General features: G+C 39.1%; 1 protein-coding gene across 3 annotated transcripts in view; it reads left to right on the top strand.

Moving 5' to 3' along the window:
- The window catches only part of kif20ba (kinesin family member 20Ba), a 72,397-nt gene extending 52,919 nt beyond the window's left edge, over positions 1-19,478 (top strand). For all 3 annotated transcript variants that reach the window (XM_035946615.2, XM_023266756.3, XM_035946614.2), the window contains 4 exons: positions 7,716-7,790; positions 8,986-9,103; positions 13,717-13,862; positions 18,296-19,478. In XM_035946615.2, coding sequence (XP_035802508.2) covers positions 7,716-7,790; positions 8,986-9,103; positions 13,717-13,862; positions 18,296-18,376 — 420 coding nt within the window. In that variant the 3' untranslated portion in view covers positions 18,377-19,478. The remainder of the gene's footprint in view (positions 1-7,715; positions 7,791-8,985; positions 9,104-13,716; positions 13,863-18,295) is intronic.
- The last annotated feature ends 7,914 nt before the right edge of the window (positions 19,479-27,392 follow it).

Here is a 27,392-nt window from a genome sequence, read left to right as displayed (position 1 = left end):
AGCAGAGTAAGGCATCACACCAGTGAGGATGTTTACACGAGCTGCTTGTCAGAGCGTTCCATTGATTTCCTCGTTTCCGTGCTGCACAGTAAAGTGTGACTAATGTCTGTGTAATATCTGAAGACGCCGCCTTCACATTAAGCTACAGAGTCACAGATTCTCTCCAGTATTCACCCACAAAAACAAAATTTCTTCCATGATTCTAATGTAGTATAACCTTGTGACAAAATACATGCGTGTGATCCTTTGAGACTCCACACAAATAATGGGGATGGAAGGATATATTTAATGTGATTTGCGTGGCCAGCAGAGAATGAGATTTCATATATTAATCTAAGAGATGGCGTTGTTGATGTCTGAACAAGATCATTAAGCAGCACCAGTGTACATCTAGAGGAAACTAATACAGCAGTCTTGCAATAAATCCCACCTTTGTGAAGGTTATGGTGTTCTGATGTAACTTTATGGTTGGAAGATGCAGTTTATGGGGCTGTTGAGCTGTATTGCATCACACAGAGACGTGTTTCTGCTATTTGGCCTCCCTCTCATTGAAGTAACAAGGACAGACAAAATATTAGACAGTAAAAAAAATGGCCACTAACTGATTTTGTCTACTTTATTTGATAGGTAAAGGGTAATTTGAAATGTTTCTTGGGTTAACATGCTTAAAGAAACTGTAGTAAAGAATCAAAAAGTATAAATTTTTTGTTGTTCCTCAGTTTGTTTAAAAAATGACTGCATGGCCCGCAGCACTACGTGATGATATCAAAATATATATCAGCTGTTATCAGAATATTCAAAGACCGAACATATTTGCTTGTTTCTCACTTTTCAGGTGAGATGAAGGGAATTTTGGTAGCTGAGCTTCTTCCTCTTGCGCTATTAGATTGCTGTGTGTTGCTAAATGTGGTAAAATCTAATACTTTGGCACAAGTGGATAAAGTTTTGCCCATTTAATCTGCCTTTCAGTCATGCAGCTTAATTAGAACTACGCTCTACGTCTGAATCTAGTGGTGGTTTAAGCTGCAGGTTAACATTTAATCAAATGCCTGTAATTATCTACTCTCGTATTCATGCATCATTTAATTGTAGGTGTGTGTAAAAGTGTAGAGCAAAACTGGTGTCCCCGGTGTTGGATTTTTCCTGTGAACAGCTCTCTTTTCTCTGTTTGCACCAAGTTGACCGTGTCGCCAGGCGAGTATGTTCAAAAATACCTTAATAGAGCTGTGGTGTTCTTTGTTGGTGCCGTTTCTGCAGACTCTTGTGATGTGTTCGGGGCAGTAAAGTCTCACTGTACTCTCCTTCCTACAGGGAGGTCAGAGTTGAGGTGCAGCCACAGGACAGCGCTCCTGAAGTCTGCCGGGATTCAAGTTCCATGTTCAAGGACACTTGAGCGGATAACTCAGGGGTCAGAGTGTAAAATTATTATCACATGGTCGCTTGTGTGGCCTCGCTGCTCCCAGCTGAGTATGAAGTCATTGTTGGAATGACTTCTACTGTACAACTGCATTTAGAAAAGTTCTCCTTCCCAGTTACCTAAAACCTGGGAAGGAGGTAAAATGGAAGCATGGTGAGACTGCGTCATCCCAGCTCAACACTCAGACTTGCAGTTAAACTTTTATGGTGGTTATTGCAACAGAATATGTTCTATTTCTGTTTTCCCTTTTTTTCTGGGAAATCTCTGTAATTCTTTCAATGGATGTTAACAATTATTTGTTGCTTGATGAATTTCTGTTAATTTAACCGATTAAAATTGTATTAACCAGTTGGGCAGAAGATGAAGGACGTGTGTGTCAGAAAGTACTGTATGTGAGTTGTAGTATCTGGGTATGACTCTTACTGTTTAGCACTGTAGCTACCTGAGGAGGTAGTTGGAAAGATATATACAATATATCCCCTTTGTGCCCTACAAGTTGTGTCCTTTTCCACATTGTAAGCTGATCCATTCCAACCCCACAGTGTCTGGAATAGCATCCCCATCTTCCATGCATGATATCCCAATTTTCCTAACTGGCATTCTGGTTGATTAACCGAACTGGCTCTACAGGCAGTCAAAAAAAGCACTGCGACTGGTCAATGTTCACACCTATCCTACATTTCTGCTACCTCAAACTACTATCAGTTTGAAACTGAAGTATGCCAAGATGGTGTCATTTTTGCATAGTGGCTGGTAATTTACGTCATTGTCGTGGCCCTGTCACGTGATGTAAGGCAATAAAGAGGCTTATGTCACATGACTGTGACTGATTATTGATTGACAACACTACCGATTATCAGTCAGGTAATTAGTAAAAACTTGGCATCCTTAACTCCTTCTGTTTGACCCCCCCAAACATCTGAAAACCGAATGGTGTACCTTTGGACATTCTGACCACAAAGTATAATCTTTGTCAGTTGATGTTGGAAACCCTGCGAGGTTTTTTTTTTTTTTAGAGATGTTATGGGGTAAATGTTCCACCAAAACAATTCCATCTACCACTATTTTAAAAGAACACCATAGGCATATCCTTCCCTTAGGAACTGTGATTGATTTAAAGAAATACAATCAATTTTCCCACCTTATAGCAGAATGATAGTGTGGTGTAGCCAGACCGTTATGTTCTACAGAATGGTTAACTAATGTGGAGTGAATACTGGACATCGCTCAGGTGAATACAAGCACGACTACAAATTAATGATCCTACTGAATGTGCAAATCAACTCTTTGCCGTGTGTTAACTTAACAGCTAATTTCCACTCTGAAAAATTGTGTTATTACGTTTTTTATTCATCTTCCTCAGTAATTGTGTTCTGCTGAATTCATGCACTAAACAAACTTTCATGTACTGTATAAGACTCATTTAAATCATAAGGGCTTGAACTATTTATACCCCACTTGACATTGTAAGAAGACTGTTTTCAAAAGCGGATGGTTATGTTCCTGTTATTCGTCTATAAGCGAGTTTTGTATAGAAAGCTTTCATCATACAAATCCTTCTACTGGAGGCTTTCGTGCTCACAAATGGATTATTCAAGGAAGCGTTCCCAGGTTTTGCGTCATGACGTTATTGATCTTTGAGTAGTTGCTTTCATCGAAGGATGCGTATGCTTGTGCAGCTCACTTGTGTTATCGTCGAGGGCTTACATTTTCTAAAGTTAAGACCTCGTTTCATGGCAACTCCATTTGATCTCGATGCACTGGGGGTCAGTTCAATCAGTCTATCAGCATTTATATTAGCAAGAAAGCGTCTATATATTCTTTTTTTTCCAGTTCAAATGCTGCTTTTTGTTGCGTGGAGTGTTTGTCCTCCTGAGACCTGACACCAAAACAATGTTAAATGCAAAGTGGACGGTTCCACAGCTCTCCTCATGCATCTTGGTTTTTCAAAGTAATTATATCGTCAGAATCAGTGGAATAATTTACATTTAATTGCCGCCTCTTAAATGGAGTGCTCGTATTTCATCCGTGTGACACCCAGGCGGGGAGCTGCATGGCAAAGTAGGGTTCTTATCTGATGGGTTTGACATCTGTAGGCAGTGACCCAGCAGCGATGCGCCGGCCGATTTCATCAGCCGTCCAGACTCGTTGTTCCATTCAATTTTTCTCTGAGATAATGGAGCGTTGGCAGACTGGAACACGTAAACTGGCACGACATGAACACACACGAGCAAATAAACTGGTTCTCCTCCCATTTATCTCTGTCATTTTCCACTCTCTTTCTCTTTTTTTTGTCTCACCGTCCTTTCACTGCTTTCATTCATTCCTCAGTCTCTCCGCTCTCCTCTCCTCGATGCTTTGTCTTTCCAAACGTCTGTTCAGCAGAAGAGTTCCTAATGATTTATTGATGCCGGTGTGGCTTTTCTTGAGACGAGACATCACAGCTGTCCCAGAAAAATCTTAATGTGAGTTTTTAGATTTTTTGATGTTGGTGTTGAGAGCTTTGCGGCCCTGTCAACAGAAGCACCGTGCATTCAATCTGTCGTACACTGTTCTATATAACTCTGTTATTTTTACTCCTCCAAGGAATGTGGTGGAGTTATGTGTGGAGTTATGATGATCATTGTCATCATCATCATTTGTTCGTCTGTTAGCAATGTTACTCAAAAATGGACTAGTGGATTTGGATGAAATTTTCAGGGAAGGTCAGAAATGACACAAGAACCAAGTGATTAGATTTTGGCAGTGATGCAGCTTATAGTCTGGATCCACAGATTTGTTCAAGATTTCTGTATCATTGCGAGATAGCAGCACGGCGTCACTATGACAAGTGAACACAGCCTGCTGACGATCACATTATTGCGATCCTACTACAAATCCACCGCTGCTGACTTATCGGGACTTATCTGTTAGAAATGATACATGCCCGCTGCATATTTAGGTCATGCGATTTGGTAATTTTTTTATTAAAGATTTCATCCGATGGAAATGATACGACTGTGCAGCCTTGGTGGAGTACTGCGCTCTCTGACTGCTTTTCTTGTTATACATATGTTGTCTCCCCTCCTCTTTTTTCTTTGCAGGGTGTGCATTTATGAATCAATCATCAGAGTTGTTCCGAGACAATGATTGCAGCTGTCACAAAGAAAAATAAAACATAACTGTCTGTTAATCAGGTCAATTTCTTCTCCATAAATAGTTTTTGGCTGCATGAATGTAACCTCAGCATTGCAGCGATGTGGATTTAGCCACAGGTGTGTAGGGATGTGTTTGTTGCATATTTACCCCCAAATTTTTTGGCAACCTCTTGGGTTTTAGTTCACACCGGTGCCAAGAACAGAGAATAAAAATAACGTTTTGGTGTTTTGTTAATTCAAGTTTTATTTACTCAAGCAAAATACACATTTTTGTTTATCAAATTGTCATAAATAACAGTGAAATGCATGGATTTCTATCAACACAGATTCATCATCTTACCTATATGCCAAATTTACTTTGCATATATAAAGTTCATTTTAAAACTCCTGTGTCATTTTGGCTGTACAAAACAGTAAATTTTTTGATAAAAGCCAGGCATTTAATAACATGTTTTAAAGTTTCATACGACTTTTTTGACTGCTAAGATTTAAGGAGACGAAACATGTCTGAAAAATGTTATTTATTCACTGACTGTACATAATTAATGTGTATATGTTTGCATTTACTGAAAAAAATTAGCCGTGGACGGTAAAACAACAGGGTCATTCTGTCTCAAATGATCAGCTTTTTAGAACATTTTCTGCTCTGATTTTCCTGAATTTTATAGCATAAAATATTTATTATTATAATGTTTGTACAGTTTTAGCTTCATCTTTCAGATACTTTGCAAGATATCCTGTAGTCATGGAAAACATGTCAATCTGTTTCAGAAGGGTCAAATTATTGACCTGCATCAATCAAAGAAAACAACTCAGGAGATTTCTGAAACTACTAAAATCAGGTTAAGAACCATCCAACGCATTATTAAAACCTGAAGGATAGTGGAGAACTATCATCCAATAGGAACAAATGTGGTTTGAACAAACTCTGTTGGAAATCAACAGTAGAACTCATGGCTATGTTTAATAGTGAAAGTAAGAGCATTTCCACACACAATGTGAAGAGAACTCAATGGAATGGGACTAAACAGCTGTAGCTCTAAGAAAACCACTGATCAGTGAGGCTAATCAGAAGAAAAAGCCTGTAGTTTGCTAAGTAGCATAAAGATTGGACTCTGGAGTAATGGAAGAAGGTCATGTGGTCTGATGAGTCCAGATTTACCCTGTTCCAGAGTGATGGGGGCATCAGGGTAAGAAGAGAGGCAGATGAAGTGATGCCCTCATCATGGCTAGTTCCTACCAGCCTGTGGGGTTTAGGGTTATGATCTGGGGTTGGTCAGGTTCAGCAACGTTATGTTCCCAAAGAATGAGGTCAGCTGACTACCTGAAGATACTGAATGATCAGGTCTTTCCATCAATAGTTTATCTTCCCTGATGACATGGACATGTTCCAAGATGATGATGCCAGGATTCATGGGGTTCACATTGAGAATGAGTGGATCAGGGAGCATGAGATGGATTGACCTCCACAGAGTCCAGGCTCAGCCCCACTGAGAATCTTTGGGATGTTCTGGAGAAGACTTTCGGCAGCGGTCCAACTCTCCCATCATCAACATAAGATCTTGGTGGAAAACTAATGCAACTGTGGACAGAAATAAATGCTGTGACATTGCAGAAGCTCATCAAAAGAATGCCATGGCAAATACGTCATTCTCAGAGCTAAAGGCGGTCCAACGAAATATTAGAGTGCAACTTTTTTTTTGGATAGACTGTAGTAAACAACTGGAATCTGTTCTTAAAAATTTGCGTCAAGAAATTATAAAGGCGCCGCAGCACATCTCAGTCTCTCGCTATCTCTGCATCTGTCTTTGTCCCCACTCTGAAGTCACATTATCTCACGTCTCGTTTACTTTCTGCACACGTTCCCTCTATCGTCTCATCTCTAACCACACACACGCACTTTTCATCTTGTTTACTTTCTCCACACACTCCAATTACGCTTTATCGCTATCACTTATCACTACTCATCTGTGTCTCTGCACTGCTTTCATGCTTTCTTCCTCACACTCTCTTCAGCTCTGCCATGCACTTTTTTTTTTTTAAACCTTTTTTTTTTTTTTTTTTTTTTTAAATCTCTGCTTTCCCCTCTTCATTCCCGTCTTCCTTCCGTCCTCACGGTTATTTTTAAAAACTGAGTCACTGACGATTCCACATGTTGTGACCTTTTTCCTGGTTTTCAAAGTGGAGCATGATTATCTCTTGCCACCACGCCCACTCAGGTCAGCTCCGTCCCCGAGGCTCTGTGTGAATCAAAATCAATTCATTTGTGCCGAAAAAACATCCAGGGATTTGTTGGACTGAAACTGATGCACTCGTATCTAAGTCTGGTGGTTTTATTGCTATTTTATTCAGTTATTGCGTCAATGTTTTGTCACATTTTAGGATGCACTACACGCTTCTCTGAAGTCTAAAATCCTGATTTGTATGCGCTCATTCTCCCATTTCCTCACACCCCATCGCCATCATGTCATTTAACTCATCAGCTCAGCGGACCAGGGAGAAAAATGTCAGAAGCTTCACTTAATGTAAAAATATCTGGGCTACATACGAAGAAGCAAAATAATAAAAATATTCTACCGTTAACAGTCGCTTTCCCTCCAAAACCGCACAGATCCAGAGCTGAATTGCACATCACAGACACTCGTTTGTTTTCTTTGTTTGCCTTAATGAAAGGTTTTCTCACACATGGCTGACAATACAGCTCATCACTGACATCAGAATCTGGTTCCAAAAGCGAACACTGAGCATTTAATTGGGTGTTTTGGAGACACCCAGACAATATATTTTGACTGGTAGCAGTTGAGCTCGTCAAGCCTTCAAGCCCCTCTGCAGGTAAATAACCCTAAATTGGAGCTTGTTTTCTCCGCTTGGGAATTACTGAGGCTGGTAAAAGTGGAGTTGACAGCCCACTGAGGCCACCCCACAAAGTGTGTGAATGTTTTTTCTCCCGACGTCTGCACACGTTAATGTCCAACCCATCCAGTCATTATGAAGCATTTTGTGGTTGTTTTTAGCTGCTCGTCTCCATCTGACCTGCCGCTGGCCTCTTACTAATCCTCCTGGTGTACATGACTCAGTGCACATTCAGTGTTTTAACACTTGGTTTGTGTGTTGCCTTCATGTTGCGTGTGTTTTTTTTCCACCTGTGTGTGTGTCGATAGGAAGAAGTGGAGGCAGAGAACAGAAGGAACACGAGAACCAAGCTGACGCCAAAGCTGACCCCACACAAGGAGGAGGTGACAACCACAGACACACACATACACAACACACAGATGTGTACACAACATGCATGAATATGTTCTCTGACAGTTACCACATCAACGTAACACAATCTGCTTTTGGAGAGCAAGGGTCTGTCATGCAGTAGTCACATTTGTTTATGACGTCTTCAGTTTTGCTGCTGGATTTCATTTGCAAAATTAGCAGCTGAAATATGGAGTTTAACTTATGACTTTGGAAACCCACAAAAAATGCTCCCAGCTTTGTAAGATGGCAGAGCTACACTAAGGGTAGCAGCTGAAGATGAGACACTACAGGCGAAAGGATCATGTTTTTATGCTCTGGTCAATTTTGAGGTTTCCTACCACGTCTTTGTTCAGGCTAGTAGAAATAAAGCATCCAAAAATGCACATTTAGTTAGTTTTATTACACTGTGTCTTTTGGACATTTATGCAAATCACATATTTAATGAGACATTATCACCTTCACATATTCTGATACAACATTTAATCAAACTTGCAATACAAACGATAAGCGTCCTCAACTGGGGAAGTTTCATGTTGAATTTTGTTGGTATAAATAGTGGTTTCCAAAAAAAAAAGTGTGGATATTTTACAAGCCTGTTATCTCAAAATGATTTTTTGGTTCTCCTAGTCCTTCTACTACACTTACATATACCAAACTGAGGGCTTTGTTCATATATCAGTCACTGCCTGCTTGATAGAACACTTTATTTCTAAAAACATGCTAAAACTTGATTCTTTTTCTTGCTAACTATATTGTATGATTTATCGAACAACATCTAAAAGCTCGTCTTTAAAAACTCTTGGCTCTAATATGTCAACAAAATAAAACAAAACATTGAGCCTGGTTTTATCCAGTGTTCAGATTTCTATTCTGGACATTTATGCCAATTTGGGTTTTTTAACATATAATGTATGAAAACAAAACTTCATTGTCTAATTGTGAGTAAAAGACCGAGGAAGGTTCATGGTGAGAACATGATTGCATGATTGGTTACCTGTAGTATTTCCTCTTATAGCTCAGCTATGCAGAAGCTTTCCAGAAACAGAATTCTTGAAACACCTGAAACTGGACGATCTTACCCAACTTGTCTTCAATATGTTTTTCTATAAACCACAAGCTTTTTTCCAGCTTACTCCACACTGTAAATGGTGTCAGACTGACTGTGGTTCTCTGTTCTGTGATTAGAGTTCTGCTCCAGCGGCTCGTCACGACTCCCAGAGCAGCATCCGCAGCAGAAAGGAAGGAACGCTGCAGAAAATCGGAGACTTCCTGCAGAGCTCCCCCACGCTGCTCGGCTCTAAAGGTCAGTGTGTGACTGTCAACTGTGGCAGATACTCAACTTGTAGTTCTTTGTTGAAAAGAATTATTGGGAGCAAAGAGCGGTGAAGACCAGAGGTTGCAGATGATCTTTATTTCAAATATGAACAGTTCTAATAAGATACAGCAACAGAATGCTGATACGATGATGTCAATATAACTACAGCAGATTTGTTTCCTGAGATGCACAAAACTAGTTTTTACAGTAAGTGCACGTACCTGTCCAATTCCTTTGTGCTATTCAAAATGTTGTGCAAAATAGGATAATGGCAAGAAAAGAAAAACAAATCCAACAAAGACAGAAAACAACAGAATCTTTATTTGTAGAGCAACGTACACATAACACATCAAAAACCTGTAGCTTATTAAGACATTACACTTCACCCACGAGTCTTCTTCACTAAAATGATGTTTAAAATACTAATTTAAGACTCAGTTTGTAAAGGTTCCAACTTCTTCTAGTTTTCTCCTGTTATCCTCTCTGTTAGCAATATTTGATCTGACAGTTAAGCCCAAAATTACTCATAACCCTGCCAAATTTTGATTTATACTGAATTTTTATTGGACCAACAGGCTAGAAATGATATTAACAAATAACAAATGGCAGGAATACTTTGTGTTTCAGGTGTCAAAGATGAATTTTTTACACATTTACTAAAAATGACATCTTTAAAATTATTTATACCTCTAAAGTGCTCCTCTAATGCTTTGTTGTCAAGAAAATGCAGCTTCTACACTTCTAAATGATGATCCAAGTTCTACAACACTTTAATATACTATAAATGTCGCTGATGCAGTGGTTCACTTGTCAGTTTCTCGTTAATTAAGTAAATTGCTGAAACCGAAAAGATTAGTGTGCTTGCTGTTAGGGTCCATCACTGAGAGGGAGAGTTTCTGCTCAAAGGAAAGGCCATAAAGCCAAAGTGTTTTCAAGTGCCAAAGGCCATAGCGCAGAGCATTATCAAGAAGAACAAGTTCCACCTTGCCAAAAAAACAAACAAAAAAAAAAAAAACCACCAAAAGCATCCTGATGAATCTAAGCAGTTCTGGTATCCAAGGCTGGTTTCCATGGATGCAAACCAAAAGCTCACCTGGACAAAGAACATTTCTGTATCAGATGACATGAAAAGAACAGAGAGGCATTAAATCTCCAAGAACACCATCTCCACGGTCAAACATGGTGGGATTGTGATGCTTTCGGGGTGTTTTACAGCCGATGGACCAGACAGCCTTGTCAGAGTAAATGACGTCATGAGAAACCAGGACTGCATTAAGATTCTAAAGGAAAACCGCAGGAAAAAAACTTGTCCTTGGGCAGCACTGGACCTTCAAACAAGACAAATGTGTGAAATATACAGTGTTGAAGAACTGGTTAATAGAAAACAATACCAAGATGTTGAGTCTAGACCTGAATCCCATCAAGAATCTAAATAGGGAACTGAAGACTAGAGTGACAAAAAGGAAGCCTTCAGCCTTAAATCCAACTGGACACAAGCAAAAATAAGAACCATTTCATTGTAGTGGTTCCAAAAAATACATATAGTTCAAATTTGTCATTACTATCTCTAACACAATGTTGCATGTTTGTTGCTTTCAAGCAGAACCACCCCACTAGTCAAATAAAAATTCACTATATATCAAAATTTGACACTTGTATGAATAATTTTGGGCTTGAATGTGTATCTTCAACTCTGAGGTGCTTTGCCAAAGTCACCCTCAGGTCAAACAGCCCCAGGTGCTCGGAGTTGTTTTGCCTGACGTAGCCTCCAAGGTGTTATTAGTGCATCGGGGTTTGGGAACCCGGTGGTGGCAGCTGTTGTCTGTGGAACGACTGAAAGGTCAGCGTGAGGACTTTTAGGAGATTTTCGTAAAATGAAAAGGGGGAAAGAAAACAGTGGTGGCAATGACAACAAATCCCACAGAAAAGACCAAAAATGAACGCATCTACTGACAGGTTGTGTGTGTGTGTGGATTAAAGGCTGATATATCACATTCCTCTCTGCTGTAGAGCTCCACCACTGTCCAAAAACTGCTGAACCACATGATTGATGTATTCTGAAGGACAACCTGCCTCTGCATCACCACAAACATACACTGTAGTTTATTTGGACACACCTTCCTGCAGTCTCAAATACACTGCCCATCCGAAAAAAAGTCACACACTCTAATATTTCATTGGACCGCCTTCAGCTTTGAGAACAACACACATTAGCCGTGGCATTGTGTCAATAAACTTCTACAACGTCACAGCATTTATTTCTGTCCAGAGTTGCATTAATTGTCTACCAATATCTTATATTGATGATGGGAGAGTCGGACTGCTGTGCAAAGTCTACTTCAGCACATCCCAAAGATTCTCAGTGGGGCTGAGGTCTGGACTCTGTGGAGGTCAATCCATGTGTGAAAATGACGTCTCATGCTCCCTGATCCACTCATTCACAATGTGAACCCCATGAATCCTGGCATTGTCATCTTAGAACAAGATAAACTCCATTGATGTAAAGACCTGGTCATTCAGTATATTCAGGTAATCAGCTGACCTCATTCTTTGGAAACATAACGTTGAACCTGACCAACCCCAGATCATAACCCTAACCCCCACAGGCTGGTAGACACTAGCCATGATGAGTTCATCACTTCATCTGCCTCTCTTCTTACCCTGATGCCCCCATCACTCTGGAACAGGGTAAATCTGGACTCATCAGACCACATGACCTTCTTCCATTGATTCAGAGTCCAATCTTTATGCTACCTAGCAAATTGAAGCCTTTTTTTCTGATTATCCTCACTGATCAGGGATTTTCTTAGAGCTCCAGCTGATTAGTCCCAGTCTCTTCATATTGTGCATGTGGAAATGCTCTTACTTTCTTAACCTGATATAAATAGTTTCAGAAATCTCCTTACTTGTTTTCTTTTCTTGATGCAGGCCAATAATTTGACCCTTTTGAAACAGATTAACATCCTTTCCATGACCACAGGATATGTCTTCCAACACGGTTGTTTCAGAAATGAGAAGCTCCTCACTGCATCAGCTAGGGTTAAATAAGTTGTTGCAGCTGAAACATATTCATCACTGCAGGAATTATCCAATGGAAGGCTCTTACCTATTTGCTCAGTTAAATCTAAGTGGCGACTTTTTTTTTTTTTGGACAGGCTGTGTATAATTATCCACTAACAGTCCAACAAAAACACCATATGTACACGTGTAAGGAGTTATTTCATGAAAGTGTTGAGAAACACTGTTCATTTTGGTGTTTAGAAAGATTTATTTACAATAGAACATAACCTTTAAAGGATATTTTATGTACTCTTTTTATGAACCAATAAAAAGACCCAAAGTCCATTTAAAAACCAATAATTGAGAAAATGTGATGAAAGAATGATGCCTGCTGCCCTTCTACAGGCGAGGGTCTCTATTTTAGGCAATTTGCAGTTAATCTAGAGGCAAACTGCAGCAATGAAGGCTGTTAATGATGAAAAGTGTGCATCATTCCATCAGTAGCTGCCCTTCACGACTGATGCAATATTTCAGAGAGGATAAAATTTAGTTTGGGTAGTATTTAAAACGAGCATCAGCATTCAAACTGTGATCAAAAAGAACACCGGCGTTATTAAATCAGAGGCTTTTCATAACCGTTCTCTCCTCTCACACACACACACACACACACACACACACACACACACACACACACACACACACACACACACACACACACACACACACACAGACACTCACATGCATAAACACCAAAGCTTTGTTCATGAATATAGTGTACATTATATTCATCCCCATCCAGTTGTTTACTGATCCGGGAGGCAGTATTACTGCTCAGATTGGTTTTCAGAATTTAAAAAATTTACAGCTGGGAACTTGCACAGCATAGGACACGCAAGGACACCCCTGCTGGAGTCATTTGGTGAAGGATAACGCAGGTTTGACAAAGCACCCGGGCAAGGGCGGCGAGTTTGGGACACTAATGATGGCTTAGAGGGGAAAGTTAAGACAACGAACATATTGGAATCAACCGGATTCGTCTCTGTGTTTTTATCCTCGGGGACCGGCAGTTTCGCTCGGCCAATTAATTGTCGCCCCGGGGTTCCCAAAGCAAGGGTGCCGTCGTCTGCCGCCATCTGATCTTCCCTCCATCTCGCCTCCTCTTCCCGCTGTTCACCATTCCCTTCCTCCCGTCCCTCCATCTTTCATCTCTCACCTTCGCTGTTCCATTGTCTCTGTTATTTTACCGCCAACACTTCGCTCTTCCTGTCAGTCTTTTAATTCCCTCCCTGGCAGTCTCAAATGTGTGCAGCACTGCTGGTAAATATGTTAGTGAGAGGATAAAAGTTTTACATTTTTAGTATCGTAAGGACACATTTATTGCTTTTTCTTTGTTTTAACGGGAACTGATTATCAGTCTCTCCTCCTTGTTTATAGTAATTACACTAATGCCTTAAATCTACAGTTAAAATGATTTATTCAGAGGGAACCGGCCACCCTGAGCTCTTCTAACAACAGAGCAGTTTAACAATTAAAAGCGCTATAAATTTATCTCGGCTCTCCATTCAGCATCTTTCCCTCTGAAACTGTCTCCAACTCTGCAGCCAAGAAGATGATGAGTCTGGTGAGCGGTCGGGTCGATGCAGATTCAGCAGCCTCCACTTCCTCCCTCGGCCTGAGAGCCAAAAAGAACAAAAGAAAACTGTACAGGCCTGAAATCTCCTCGCCCATGGATATGCCCTCCCACCCAGTAAGTGTCTCTCACACTGTATCTCCAGAGCTGGATAACAAACTCAGTACTTCTTTGGCACAAAAATATCTGTAGCACAAACTATTAAAAAAAAAACAAAAAAACTTTGGTCTCATTTTTTGATCATAGTTGCTGATTTAAGTCCAATTTTTGCTAGTTTTCGGCTCTTTTTATCTGTTATAAAGTGGCTGCTTGTGTTGGACTCAAAGCATTTGGAACTTGGGTCTAATTTGTAACTCATATCTCATCATTTGTACATGAACTTCACATTTTTCAAGGAAGATATGTTTGTTAATCTCCACATATTTGTGTGCATTCTTTTAAAACTTTTCTACCTTGTAGTTTCATGCAAAATCCACAAATGCAGGGAGCACATGACTTGTAAAATGTCACGGTTTTTGTCTGAATGATGAGGGCATTTGTAAATTAATAACTCACTAAACGTTTGTTTGGGAAGCTCCACTGATGTTTGCGGCTTGATTTGGGACAAATCTAGCGCTCTGTTTGTCACCCAAAAGCCGCCAATGCAGATGTATTATTAAAAGTCACTGGGAGCTATAACTTAACGAGAAAACACCATCTGAACTCCGCCTTTAGAAAAAGCTGCTGTGTGTGTTTGCTTCTTTCCTGCTGTGATCAGAGATGACACACAGCTCAACATGCGAGTAAACGTCAAGCTAACCTCCTCCTTATTTAGTCACATCAGTGTCAGAAAACTTCGTTCAAATGGAAAAGCAGTTGTGGTGGCAATTAGTGGTGTCAGTCTGCAAGCTGACCTGCCACAAAGCATAGCTAGCACCCTAATCCTTAGCATGACTGGTTAACCTAAAAATGTCTTTCTGTAAAAGTTAGCCATCGTTTGTAAGTTTTCTGCTGTAACAGACTTCATAACACTCATTCCTACACTGTAATCAGTAGGAATATTACACAGTAGCTGAACAAACTCTTTCATGCAATAGGACATAATCCTAAATGTTAACAAGTGCTTAGCTTCGTTTTCATTAATGATTCTGTCAATAATATAGAATAGAAGCTACAGGGTAGTTGTAGTTTGCCAGATATATCACGTGACACAACAAAGACCTCCAAAGAAATAGACATAACGTTTTCACTCCAAATTTCAAGTGATCACGTACATGTTAGGTACAACTACCCTAAATCTAATTGGCAGATATTGCTTACGGTTAAGGTTGCATCATCACCTGTTGGTTTGGCTCTTAACTGCACTTCAGTTCCTTCTTTAGTGTTTCAAGAAATACCTGTGTTGGTGTGGATTAATCCTAAGTAAGGAGGAGGTTAGTTTGACTTCCCTGGCACTAACTGGGCAGAAAGAAGGCAACACAGCATGTTCTGAAGTGTGCTCATAAAGTCTGGCTCTGAGTAGCCTCTTTGAACAAATAAGTGTGAATAAAAATAGATCTCCATGATAAAAAGTTAACTACCAAAAAAAGGAATGAGAGGACATATTGTTCCATGGAAGCAGCTAGTTAGTTATGCCTCTTGTTTGGGCTTCTTCTTATTCTGTTTAGTTTAACGGTGGCTGGCATCCATAAATGTTGCATAACCACCACCTACTGCAAACACACCGTCTTCCCTGCGTTTGTGACACAAACCGAGTACTAGAACAATCTGAAAACAATCCACAAACATCAGTGGAGGTTCAGATATCTGTTGCCATTGAGAAATGCTAAGTTGATGTTCAAATTCTGATGTAAGAGATATAAATTACTCATCATTTAGACACAAGTCACGTCCAAATGATGATATATGAGTTACATCTAGAGATACAAGGCTCTCCGCATTCATTTTTAGATTGTATCTTAGCTTGAGCTTAGACTGTTGATATATATATATATATATATATATATATATATATATATATATATATATATATATATATATATATATATATATATATATATATATATATATATATATATATATATATATATATGTTCAGAATTGTATTTGCATCTACCAATTAAAAATCACGTGTACAGGTTTAGTAAACGATTAATAAGAAATACTCTTCATACACCCATCTCCTTAACTCATGATTGCTCAAATATGGTGTTAAAAACAGACTTGTTTCTGATATGATAACACTTAGTGACCTTGGCCAAATTCAGCTGCTTGACTGAAGTCGTAGTAAAAATGTGACATTTCAAACCTGACTTTAACGTCCCGAGGCTGTCATGATTCATTTTTCATTTTTTCAACGAGAGACGAGACATTAGTGAGCAGTAAAACAACTGACAGAACAGCAGCAGCCCTAGAAAGAGCAGAACCATCACAGCCTTTCACTTTTTAGCACTAATAGTTCCTCACTTTGAATAGTTTCAATTGATAGCACTTTGTAATGACAGCTTGGTGTCGGTTAAATCTGATGTCAGGGTGGTTTGGAATTTAAAGTACTCATCTGGAACTCATCAGATTCTTAGTTACTAGAAACCCAACTCGGAGGAACTTCATAATGTATCAATAGGTCATAATCAGTTCGCAATTGTATGCAACGTTTTCTAGATTCTCAATCATCCAGGTCAGTGTAATCGTAGGTCCTTTAGTTGGAGGCAGCTTCTTGATTTTTGAAGATTCCACCTCCCATCCAGGAGACTCTGTACTGGACCCAGGTATTTATGTCTCAAGACTTAAACGGTGGTGAAACTTCCTGGGGCTGGATGTCAGCTCCAGTAAACAGCAACTGGATTTCTGGTTTTGGTGTCTTTTTTTAGACATTCTGCACAAAGAAGGCCGATGGTTTAGGCCAGGAATGAAGGATCCCATCTCTAAACAGACTATTAATCAAGTTCTTGTAACGCAGTGTTGAGATCTCTCCCCAGAAAGATTCACCTCCATTAACGCCTTCAGTCATCCTTGACCTGGCAGCTTCAAAACCATTCACACCTCAAGACATGCGAGTCCTGGGTTGTTAATGGGCCATTAGCCATGTGAGTTAGAGGTGACAGTATACTCGTATATCTGAGACTCCCATCAGTTAATAACTGAAAAAAAAAACCCTTGAATGAAGGTGAAGCATCAAAAAAGAACACTCCAGTTGCTTTTTATTGAACTGGATGACTGAGGATCTACATAGACTGACTGCATTGTATGTTGCCAGTAAGTGATGCTGTAGACTCAGCTTGTGGATCTGTTGTTTAGTCTTGCCTCTATATAGGTCTGTACACTCCTTGCTCCATTGGACTGCTTATAAAAACACTGCTCAGCTTGTGTTTGGCTGTTTTATCCTCATGGTGAGCCAGTTTTTGTCTCAAAGTGCTGCTGGGATGTTGTATTCGGAGAAAATCCCTCTAAGTTTCTGAGACTCTCCAGCTAGACACATTGTTGTTCTACCTTTCTTCTTTTCTTTGATATTGTTCAGTTTGTTATGGATCTTTGTGCTGACTTCATGAAGGCCCATTTGTGGTACCTATAGGTTTTTGGTGCTTTCTTACTTACTTACTTTTTGCTTGTATTACTAGGTACATTCAAAACCCGGTGCTATAGGGTTCTGGTAACTTATATTCAAGTCAGTGGTGGGAGTCCAACTGTAAGTATTGGTCTTTGGGTGCAGATTTCAGGTAAACTTCAGTGTTGAAGTTTACATCTTTAATGTTCACAGAAAAAGGCTTCTACTTCTTGGACTTTGAGTTTGACCCTGGTGTCATTCACGTATCTCAACCAGTACCTGGGATTTGTTCCTTTTTCCAGACATACTTTCCATTACAATGAGTAAAGACAAAAGCATGGCTGTGCTAAGAGTTCTCTAGTGTCACCCTTTGTGGTCAAACCTCTACATGAAGGAGGTGGAAAGAAGAGTCCTGAGGTATGTCAAGGCAACAACACCCAGATACTGGTTCAGATATGTGGATGACAGTTGGATCAGAGAATACCCAAGAAGTAGAAACCTTCACAGAACTCAGTGGACCACAAGTTCACGAGAGAGAAAATCGGGGAAAACAATTTGCCATTTTTGGATTCTTGATGATTGAAGCCTCAATATTGAAGTTCACCTGAAACCTGGACAAACAGACCCACTGTTCAGGTTCCACTACCAACTCAAGTTCATCAAGTTTGTATTGAAAACAAACACCCAGAACAATCCCTACTGAGTAAGTCTTACTCTTAAAACGGTCAACATCTTTAAAAAAACAAGTTGCTCTCAGCATTGTTTATGTAGATACCATCAAGAACTGACCCTTCATAGTTTTGTCAAAGTTGATGCTCTTGCACATGTAATTATTCCGTGTTATTAGCATGAATGAGTTACTTAATAAGCACTTGGATCAGTTTGTTTTTGCCGATCCACTAAATTAGGTTCCCGATCATCTGATTGGTTGTTAAAGAAGGCGCCTGTGCCCTTTAATTACAACCCTGCTGTAACGCACCAATACCCCCATTTTTAATATCTGCTTCACTTTTTTCCCCTGCTTCAGATCATCAGCAGAGAGCCGGAGGAGGAGGAGAGCGACCACCAGGTTATTAAGAGGCGTCTTCGCTCCAGGATGGCTAAATAATTCACCTCCACAAAACTGTACACCTTTTTTTTGCCTTAAGAAATGAGGAGAATATTCTTCTATGTCCAAAAACATAGAAACCAATTTAAGTAATCTTATTTAATCTGCAGTTCTCAGTATTTAACTATTTACAGAGTTTTAGAGTAGAGCACAGGCACAAATTTTCTGCTAGTTAAGTGGCATTTAAAGGAATAGTTCATCATTTTGTATTCTGATGTTCTGCTGAGAGTTAAATGAGAGATCAGAGTGAAGCAGAGCCTTTAAGACTGAAAACTGGATCAAACTGCTTCCACTTTTCATGCCAAGCTAATCAAATAGCCTCCATCTTCACACCTCACTGACAGAGGTGTCGATTTTTCATTTAACTTTGAACAAATAAGCATTTTTTCCAAACTTAAATACTGTTATCATTTAATCAGCTCTATTCCTCGGCTTTTACTTTTCCTAAAATGCCATTATGTTCACATTTACTGTCAAATGACTCCAAAGTTCCTGCATTAACTCTTAAATAGGAAGCACTCTACATTTGTATATATTTTCTAAACACTATACCTGACATGATGCAGATTTTTTTCTACTTCTATGTGCAATTTCTGATTCCAAGTTCATATGTTGTGCTGGAGTTGATTTGAATATCGATAACTGTTGAAAATTTGGTGGTTTATGTTCTGAAAGAGCTGCTAATGGATGGTTGAATGTGTCTCACATCACTCTAAGTAACTGTTTCCAGATGTCAAAATGCACAGTTTTCAGAGATCCACTACACGTTCGATAAACTGCACTTTAAATTTAAGTTGAGGAACAAAAATGTGACTGCAGGCTAAAAGAAAATCTCTGGTTCTACTGTGTTACTGAAACTGCTTCACAGTCTGCTGGTTCTAGTTAACCCTTTGATGCACGACATGGGTCAAAAGTGACCCATATTCAATGCAAAATGGGAATCTCTTGACCCATGCTGTGCATCAAAAGGTTAAAGGTTTTATCTTCAGCACAACTTTAAAGAACTTGTGCATACTTAGTTAATCATTTTCTGTTCTAGATGAAGGACTGCTGACTTGTTCTTTTGTACGGCACATTAAAAAGTTTGTTTCATTCCTGTTTATATCTGAAGTCATGCACTTTTCATTTATATCATTACAGAAATTCTTCTTTTTTCACCCTACGTTGTACAGGTCATATCAGCCATTCAAGGATCAAAAATACACAATCTTCTCATGATGATAAAAGAAAAGATGGCTCCTTCATTCCACTGGTTTGAGGATAAACTTCTGATGCTTTAGAATTTACTCAAGAAAATCAACTTTGCTGTAACTGCAAGGTGTACGTCAAAAATACAGACAGGTAATAAATAATACTGTAGGTCTTAAAGTTGTTCGGTTAATTCACAACTTTAATCCTGTTTCTTGAAAAGCACTTTAGCTCAACATCCGTCGCTCAACATTGACTTGACTTCTACTGAAACACCTACGATTGTACGACCTGGCTGACTGAGAATCTGCTCAGACATTAATAGCATGTTATATAAAATACATGCCCTCTACTGTAGCGTCTAAACTTCCTCCAAACTCCTTTTTGCAGTTCAAGACCCACAATTACAAGCTGAGGCTGCAGCAAAGCAGGACTCTAAAAGCCACTTGTCAACACTAATCACTCAGTCAGGGCACCAAAATTAGGCAAGGTATCAATCACCTGCATGACCGCAGACGTTATATAACTGCACTCAGGCGTCAAGGAGAAGTGTTAAACTTCTGCTATTAATGACACTGCAGAGGTGGGAAAAGACTGGAAGCTGCTTCTGAAGGTGTGTGGGCACAAATACGTGAAATCTGTTCAGGCTGAGCAGCTAAACTGAGCAAAACTTGTGGAGGTTCTGGACCAGAGAGGTCAAAAACATGAAAGAGTTTGATATTAGAAGACTTGTTTTTATGTTCAGCTGGTGAAGGACAAACTCAACTTAAAACTAACGTTAAGATGTGAACACATGAACAGGATTTATGAGTAGTTTATCCCACAGAACCTTTTTTTTCATTTTTATTCACTGTGGGCTTATTTTTCACTGCAATATAAAGTCCTGAACCTCTATGGAACAGAACAACCATGACTAAGTAGATGGAACTAAAAATAGTGTCTAATTTGCAGAATAACAATTTTAAAATGCCATAAAAACAGAACAAACAAAAGTTCAGTCAAAATCCAAAATCAACATGTACAACATTTTTCAGCGGGTCCACAGGTGTTAACAATACTGGCAAAAAATGGCGACATTACTTACTATAGATGGATCATTCCAGAATTAGAGGACATTTTATGTAGCACCCATCAGTTTCAAATATTCCATGTACAAAATACAAAAACATACAGTGTCGTGTAAATGTTCTTGTCCTGAGACTGAATCTAAAAAACTAGGAGAAAAGAATGTTTGAAAATATTTTTAAACACCAAATAAATCTGGACTTCCCCCTAAAATGCCATTTTTCTCTTGTTCCACCCCCCTGATGACCAAACTGAATCTCAAATAAAACGGTCGAAATTAAATTTAAATCTGCTTTTTTTGGTATTATTTTTTTCATTGAGGTCTCTTGTACTTGTAGGAACATTATTTTAATCAACATAATATTTTTAATAATAATTATTATGCATGGAGCGTGTGTCCCACAACAACCCTGTTAGCCTGACCTTTTTAGCTGGAAGAAGAAAACAGTGAATCACATGAAACGCTGGAATTAACATCAAACAGTTTTCCAAAAGAATGTGTAGAGCAAAGCTATGTCCTCCCTTCTATTTTTCATCTTTTCATCACATTGTCAGCCTTGATTGAATGTCTCACTCTACCTCATATTATCAGGATCAGACTCATTCTTTGGACTGTTTTCCATCAGTCAGTTTGTCCTCTTGGTCAGCAGTAACAGCAGCTAAATATCTAGCTTCTACTGCTGAGAAAAAGATCACATTAGCATGGATTAGCAACCCTGTTACTGTGATTAGAGTAGGGTTAGCAAACAACACAGAAAACATGGAATAAAAATGCTACCATTGATGTGGAAGCTGAGCCAATCAAGCCTTTGATAAGTTTATTACCTATTATTGATGAATATGTAGCAGAAAATGGGAAAAGAGAAGGGTGATTTTTCAAAAATTTTGAAGCCCAAATGTCCTCCAATTCTGGAATGGCTCAGATATATATTATACAAGTTTATAATTTTAATTATCTTCTGTGCTTGGTGTTTCTACGTAAATACTGCATGCAGTTCAACCGAAAAGTCAGACTTTTTTGTCTCAGCTAAGTCTCCAGTTGCACCGGAGACTGCAATTTATTTGTTCTATTTTTTTTAACTTTATTTTTATTTTATAAGCATACCTTTGGAAGAGATGCATAAACTAAAGTGATTTTGATGAAACCTCAAAATTTTTAGACTGCTGGGAAGTTTGTACAGATTCTTCCTTTGATGAAGGGTGTAAATTTTGGTGATTTTTTAAATAAAGATTACATGACTTATATGATTTAAAAAGAAGGTTAAAAAAAAACTAGCGAATTTTGTTTTTCAGACAACTAAACTTAAGATTAAAAATTGATATTTCATTTCCTGCTGTGAGCATCTTGTGGCTGATAGTTAAAAATAAACTGAAAAAGCAGAAGATGGTTAGAAGAAAAATACATCACATCTCCCACACAGTGACTCATTAATGGCTTAGATGCTGCACATTTTAATATTTTTTGAATCTGGTTGAAGCAAACAGTTTATTCTACACGTCTCACTTAAAATTTGGTCAAAAATAAAGTGTTTTTGATGAAATACCATAGTTTTTCAGCTCTGACTTGGTTATATTTCTGAAACGAGTAGTTCAAGGTTTGTTGGAAATCTGACAATTCCTTCTGTTTTTACACTTTTTTACAGTGAAAGCAGTGACATGTTGGCAGGTTTTGGGGTTTAGATGGTTAAATAAAGTAGGACCTGCACACTTATAACTACCAGAACACACACAGTGAAAGTGGACCAGTTTTCAATGTGCAACAGTTTTTAACAAATCATCTGAACTAGTCTGTGTGAAAACCACGAGACGCAATTTATTATTTAATGAGTCATTTTGAACGTCTTAACCCTTTGATGCATAACCTGGGTCAAAAGTGACCCAAATCCAATGGAAAATGGGTATCTCCTGATGTGGTCTACGCATCAAAGGGTTAAATGTTCCCTCCAGTCGCACATAAACCCTGAAATACGTTTTCCTCCCGTGGAATAAACCGCTGGGTGAGTGAATTGAGTTGTAACATTTCAGTGTTGGCAACGTCGTGACGAGTTCTTCCTAAGGTCACTAAACAGACGAGTATTTCTTTGAAGACCGTCTTCTGCTGGGAGACTAAAGTGTGACTGAGAAAAGTGTGAAGTGGAAGCAAACACTAGTTGTGGACCAGTTGTAGAAATCTTCGGACACATACGACAACGTGACATCAGAGCGGTGTGTGGAGGAAGATGAGGGAGTTTCTGAAGTTATTAAAGCGTCTGACGGAGAATAAAAGCCTCTTCAATCATCTTTTGTTGTCGCTGCTGTCCAACACTTTTCAACAATCCAATGAGTCACATCTGTCCTTGAAGTTAAAAGGTTCCATCTTGAACATGAAGAGAAGCAAATAATTTTCAAGGAACATAAACAGATGACTCATAATTTGTTCTAAAACATAAAACTGAGGTTGTAACAGTGGAAACGTGTCCAAGAAAATTTAACTAAATGCTTTCTATGACATTCATTTCCTACGCTGGGATGAATCGTCTTTTTTCTTACTCAAAAAACACGACCAGATTTTAAATGAGACGTGTAGAATAAACGGTTTGCTTCAATCAGATTCAGTGAAAATATTAAAATTCTGAGCTCCTCATGAAGCTTTTAAGCCATAATTGACTTACTGTGGCTATGATACCGCCACCACCATGCTTCACTGATGAGGTGGTCATGATACCACTATGCTTCACTGATGAGGTGGTCATGATGCTACCACCACCATGCTTCACTGATGAGGTGGCCATGATGCTACCACCACCATGCTTCACTGATGAGGTGGCCATGATGCTACCACCACCATGCTTCACTGATGAGGTGGGCATGATACCACTATGCTTCACTGAGGAGGTGGCATCTTTGGATGTTGAGCAGTTCCTTCCCTTCTCCAAACTCTTCTCTTGCTGTCATTCTGGTACAAGTTGGTCTTAGTCAAACAATATTTTACCCTCTAAACCCAAAACCTGCCAACATGTCACTTCTTTCACTGCAACGAAGTGTGAAAACAAAGAATTGTCAGATTGTTTTCAGTCATTAATTTAAACTTTAACTGAACAACAAAATCCACCAGTTTCTTACCTTCTTTTAAGCTCATATAACTCATGTAATCTTTATAAAAGTCATCAAAATGACATCCTTTATCAAAGAAAGAATCTGTACAAACTTCTCAGTGATCTGTGAACCACTCATAGGATTTATTTGGAATAGTTGTCCAAATCTATGGTTAAAATTGTGATATTTCGTCTTTTCACTGTAGTCTACACATCTCTTTAAAAGGTTTGCTTATAAAATCCTCTTTACACAAACCAGAATCTGTATACAACTAAACAAAATTGCAGTTTCCGGTGCAACTGGAGATTCAGCTGCAGCCAACAGTTGTGACAAAAACTGGGACTTTTCAGTTTGACTACAGGCAGTGTTTACATAGAACTGGTAATTGAATTTGGATTTTAATTTAACTTTTGTTTCTGATTTTTATGGCATTTTAACATGGTTATTCTGCATTCTGCAAAAAAGACACAATTTTGAGTTCCATCTACTTCTTCAAGGTTGTTCTATTTCCATAAAGGTGCAGATCTTTATATTGCTGTGAAAAATGAGCCCACAGTGAATAAAAATGGGACAAAACAGGGTCCAGAGAGTGAAACTGCTCATAAGTCTGTTCATGTATTCACATCTTAACGTTAGCTTAAAGCTGAGATCGTCCTTCAGCAGCTGAATATAAAAAATGTTTTCTAATATCAAACTCTTCCAGGTTTTTGACCTCCCTGGTCCAGAATCTCCACATGTTTTCATCTCAGTTTAGCTGCTTCCCACTTTTATTGCAATAAAAACGTGGATAGAAATGAGACGAGCAAAATAACAGCCAGAAACTGCCTGGAGTTCAGAGGGTTTCGCTTCTGTTTAAGATGCTTACCTGATGACTCAGATGTAGGAAAAATCTCCAGATGATCATGTATCAATCTTCTGGTGTCCTGATGTTCCACAGAAGTCTGGATGAATCTATCAAGCGACACAGAACTAAAAAACACACAAAGGAAACAGGTACAGAAGCTGCTTTTCTGTCTTTTCTTCTCTGTTCTCACCAGTTCAGCTCCTCTTTCAACACTGAAAACAGGCCTTAGTACAGATCAAAATAATTAACTGTCCAAGAATAAAACCCGGGGTCGGTTCCTGCTTACACAAGCTGTTCTTTCACTCGTTTCTTTCGGAGCACTTCGTGTCAAAGTTACGGCTCTTTGCTCTCATCTGACCCTGACTCTTACTGTGGCTGTAGTTTCACATCAAACTCAGTCAGCAAATTATCTTCATTACTGCGTGAACCTGTTGCCCTTTCTCCACTTTCCAGGAACTCAGGTGTTCGCTCAGGAGTTTATTTTACTGGCTTCGGATGGCTGTCTATATTTGTTTGGCGTGGACGGGAGGAGGGGGCTCATTGTGAAGTGAATGTGAAATCAACGGGAGGTGTTGTTCATACGCACAGCTGAGTGGAGATGTGTTTGTGGCTCTTTGGTTTCTGACGTCAGGCCATTTGTCCAAACAGTGACGGTGCTACGAGGAGGCAGATTATCTGTGGGGGTGTTTTTCTGTGTTTTCAAAAGCTCTCTTCAGAAAAAAACAGTGACAGATTCAAGCAGCAGCTGTCCAGTCAAATGTCCAAAACTGAGTTCATTTTCTGTCTTCTTTCACCTTTCTTCTGCACCAACAGACAACAACTATTGGGGAAAATTTGGACAATCAAAATGAGATTTACAAAAAAAAAAAAGAAACCACTTTGCTCCATCGCACTCCTCACAATGTTTCAATCCCATAGTCCAATCTGACTTTTTAATCTGGTTACTAGACCTTGCTTCACCTCACCGGCCTCCATCTGTTTTCCTTTAACTGTCAATCACACCAGCAGAGATACAGGCGTTTCTCTTTGAAATAAGAACAAAATCTAATAATGAATTTGATTGTTTTTCGTGTGGAAAACGTCAGCACTTTTCCGAACACGCAATAATAAAAAGATTGAACAGAATAGAAGCCCTGATGTCTGTAAATGCGCTGAGTTTGTGCAACAGCAGCAGAAGCTGGTTTATTACACGAAGCTGCAGCCGTTCTGCTCTAAAGTCATTCAATGCTGAACGATGAACATCGACACGCCGCAGACTGACTGAAGAAGCTGCTATGTTCTGCAGGGATGTTGTCAATCTTGGATGTTTCTTAGTACCAGAACATAAAAATGGAGCTGAGAGCAGCAGAATCCAAACAAAACGTGCAACAAGCAGGTGTGAAAGCAGATTTCTTGTAGTTCTGAGCCACAGCTCCAGTAATATTTGACTCACCTGGTGTGAAACAAATATATCAATCTCCAGAAGTCTGAATCCATTTTTTAGACATTTAGTTTGCTAATGATACAAACTACTGTGTAAAAGTTTGGGGTCATTTAAAAATGTCCTTATTTTTGAAAGAAAAGCATTTTTTTTCAATGAAGATAACATTAAATGAATGATAAATCCAGTGTAGACATTGTTAATGTGGTAAATGACTGTTGTAGCTGGAAACAGCTGATTTTTAATGGAATATCTCCATAGAGGTACAGAGGAACATTTCCAGCAACCATCACTCCTGTGTTCTAATGCTACATTGTGTTAGCTAATGGTGTTGAAAGGCTCATTGATGATTAGAAAACCCTTGTGCAGTTATGTTTGTACATGGATAAAAGTGTGAGTTTTACTTAGAAATATCCTTATTTTGAAAGAAAAGCTGTTTTTTTAATGAAGATCACATTAAATGAATGATAAATCCAGTCTAGACATTGTTAATGTGGTAAATGACTATTCTAGCTGGAAACAGCTGATTTTTAATGGAATATCTCCATAGAGATACAGAGGAACATTTCCAGCAACCATCACTTCCATTTTTCTGCTGCTAATGACTGGATCTCTGCAACAATCCCTAAAACTCACCTCATGCATTCCGCTTCCATCGTTCAAAAAGTCAGTTTGAGTACCACTTCAGGACCACTGCACTTTTTCACCATTACTGAAAATGAGTATTAGTTCTCAACTGACTTACCTGGTTAAACAGAGGTTCAATTAAAAAAAAAAAAAAAAAACAATGACACCAGAGATGATCTCATGTTGCAACTTTAATGTAAAAGGTCCCTGCGAGTCGAGTGAACTTGGTTGATTTCTGTCGGCATGCAGGTTAGAAACAGAGAAGAAAACAAACTTGAACGTCCTCGACTGAAGTGGATCTGAGGCTTGTTGTCATGAGGTTTGTCTGATGGTTAAATTGAGACTAAAAAGATCTGAATGTGTAGTTTGGAAGAAGCTGCACTCTGCATTTGTGCGTCACAGTGCTGCAGGCAAGATCACTTGGCTTCATCAGAAAGACTTTAATCCAAAGACATCATTAGCAGGAAGTATAATCAGCGCACAATAGAGAAAATGACAGTAAATGGAGGGAAAAAGCAGGAAGACAGAGAGCTGAGAGAACAAAGACTCAATGAGGCTGAGCGAAGGTGAGGATTCAAATAAGGACACATCCATCTGCAGCGCCGGCTTTTCTCTTTTTCCTTCTTGTTTTCTTGCGGCTCGGGAATCGTTCAGATCTGAAAGAAAAGCAGTCATGTGTTGTGTGAATGATGGAGAAGCTGCCACGATGCAGTTTTAGCAGCTGCTTCCCACACAGCTGGGCCCTTTGTGCTGCCTGAACAGATCCGCCTTCCTGTTCGTGGCCCACACTCACCAAC

Source organism: Amphiprion ocellaris, chromosome 16 (assembly GCF_022539595.1).
Source record: "Amphiprion ocellaris isolate individual 3 ecotype Okinawa chromosome 16, ASM2253959v1, whole genome shotgun sequence".
NCBI classification, from domain to species: Eukaryota; Metazoa; Chordata; class Actinopteri; family Pomacentridae; genus Amphiprion; species Amphiprion ocellaris.
This window is presented reverse-complemented; position numbering and strand designations above follow the sequence as displayed.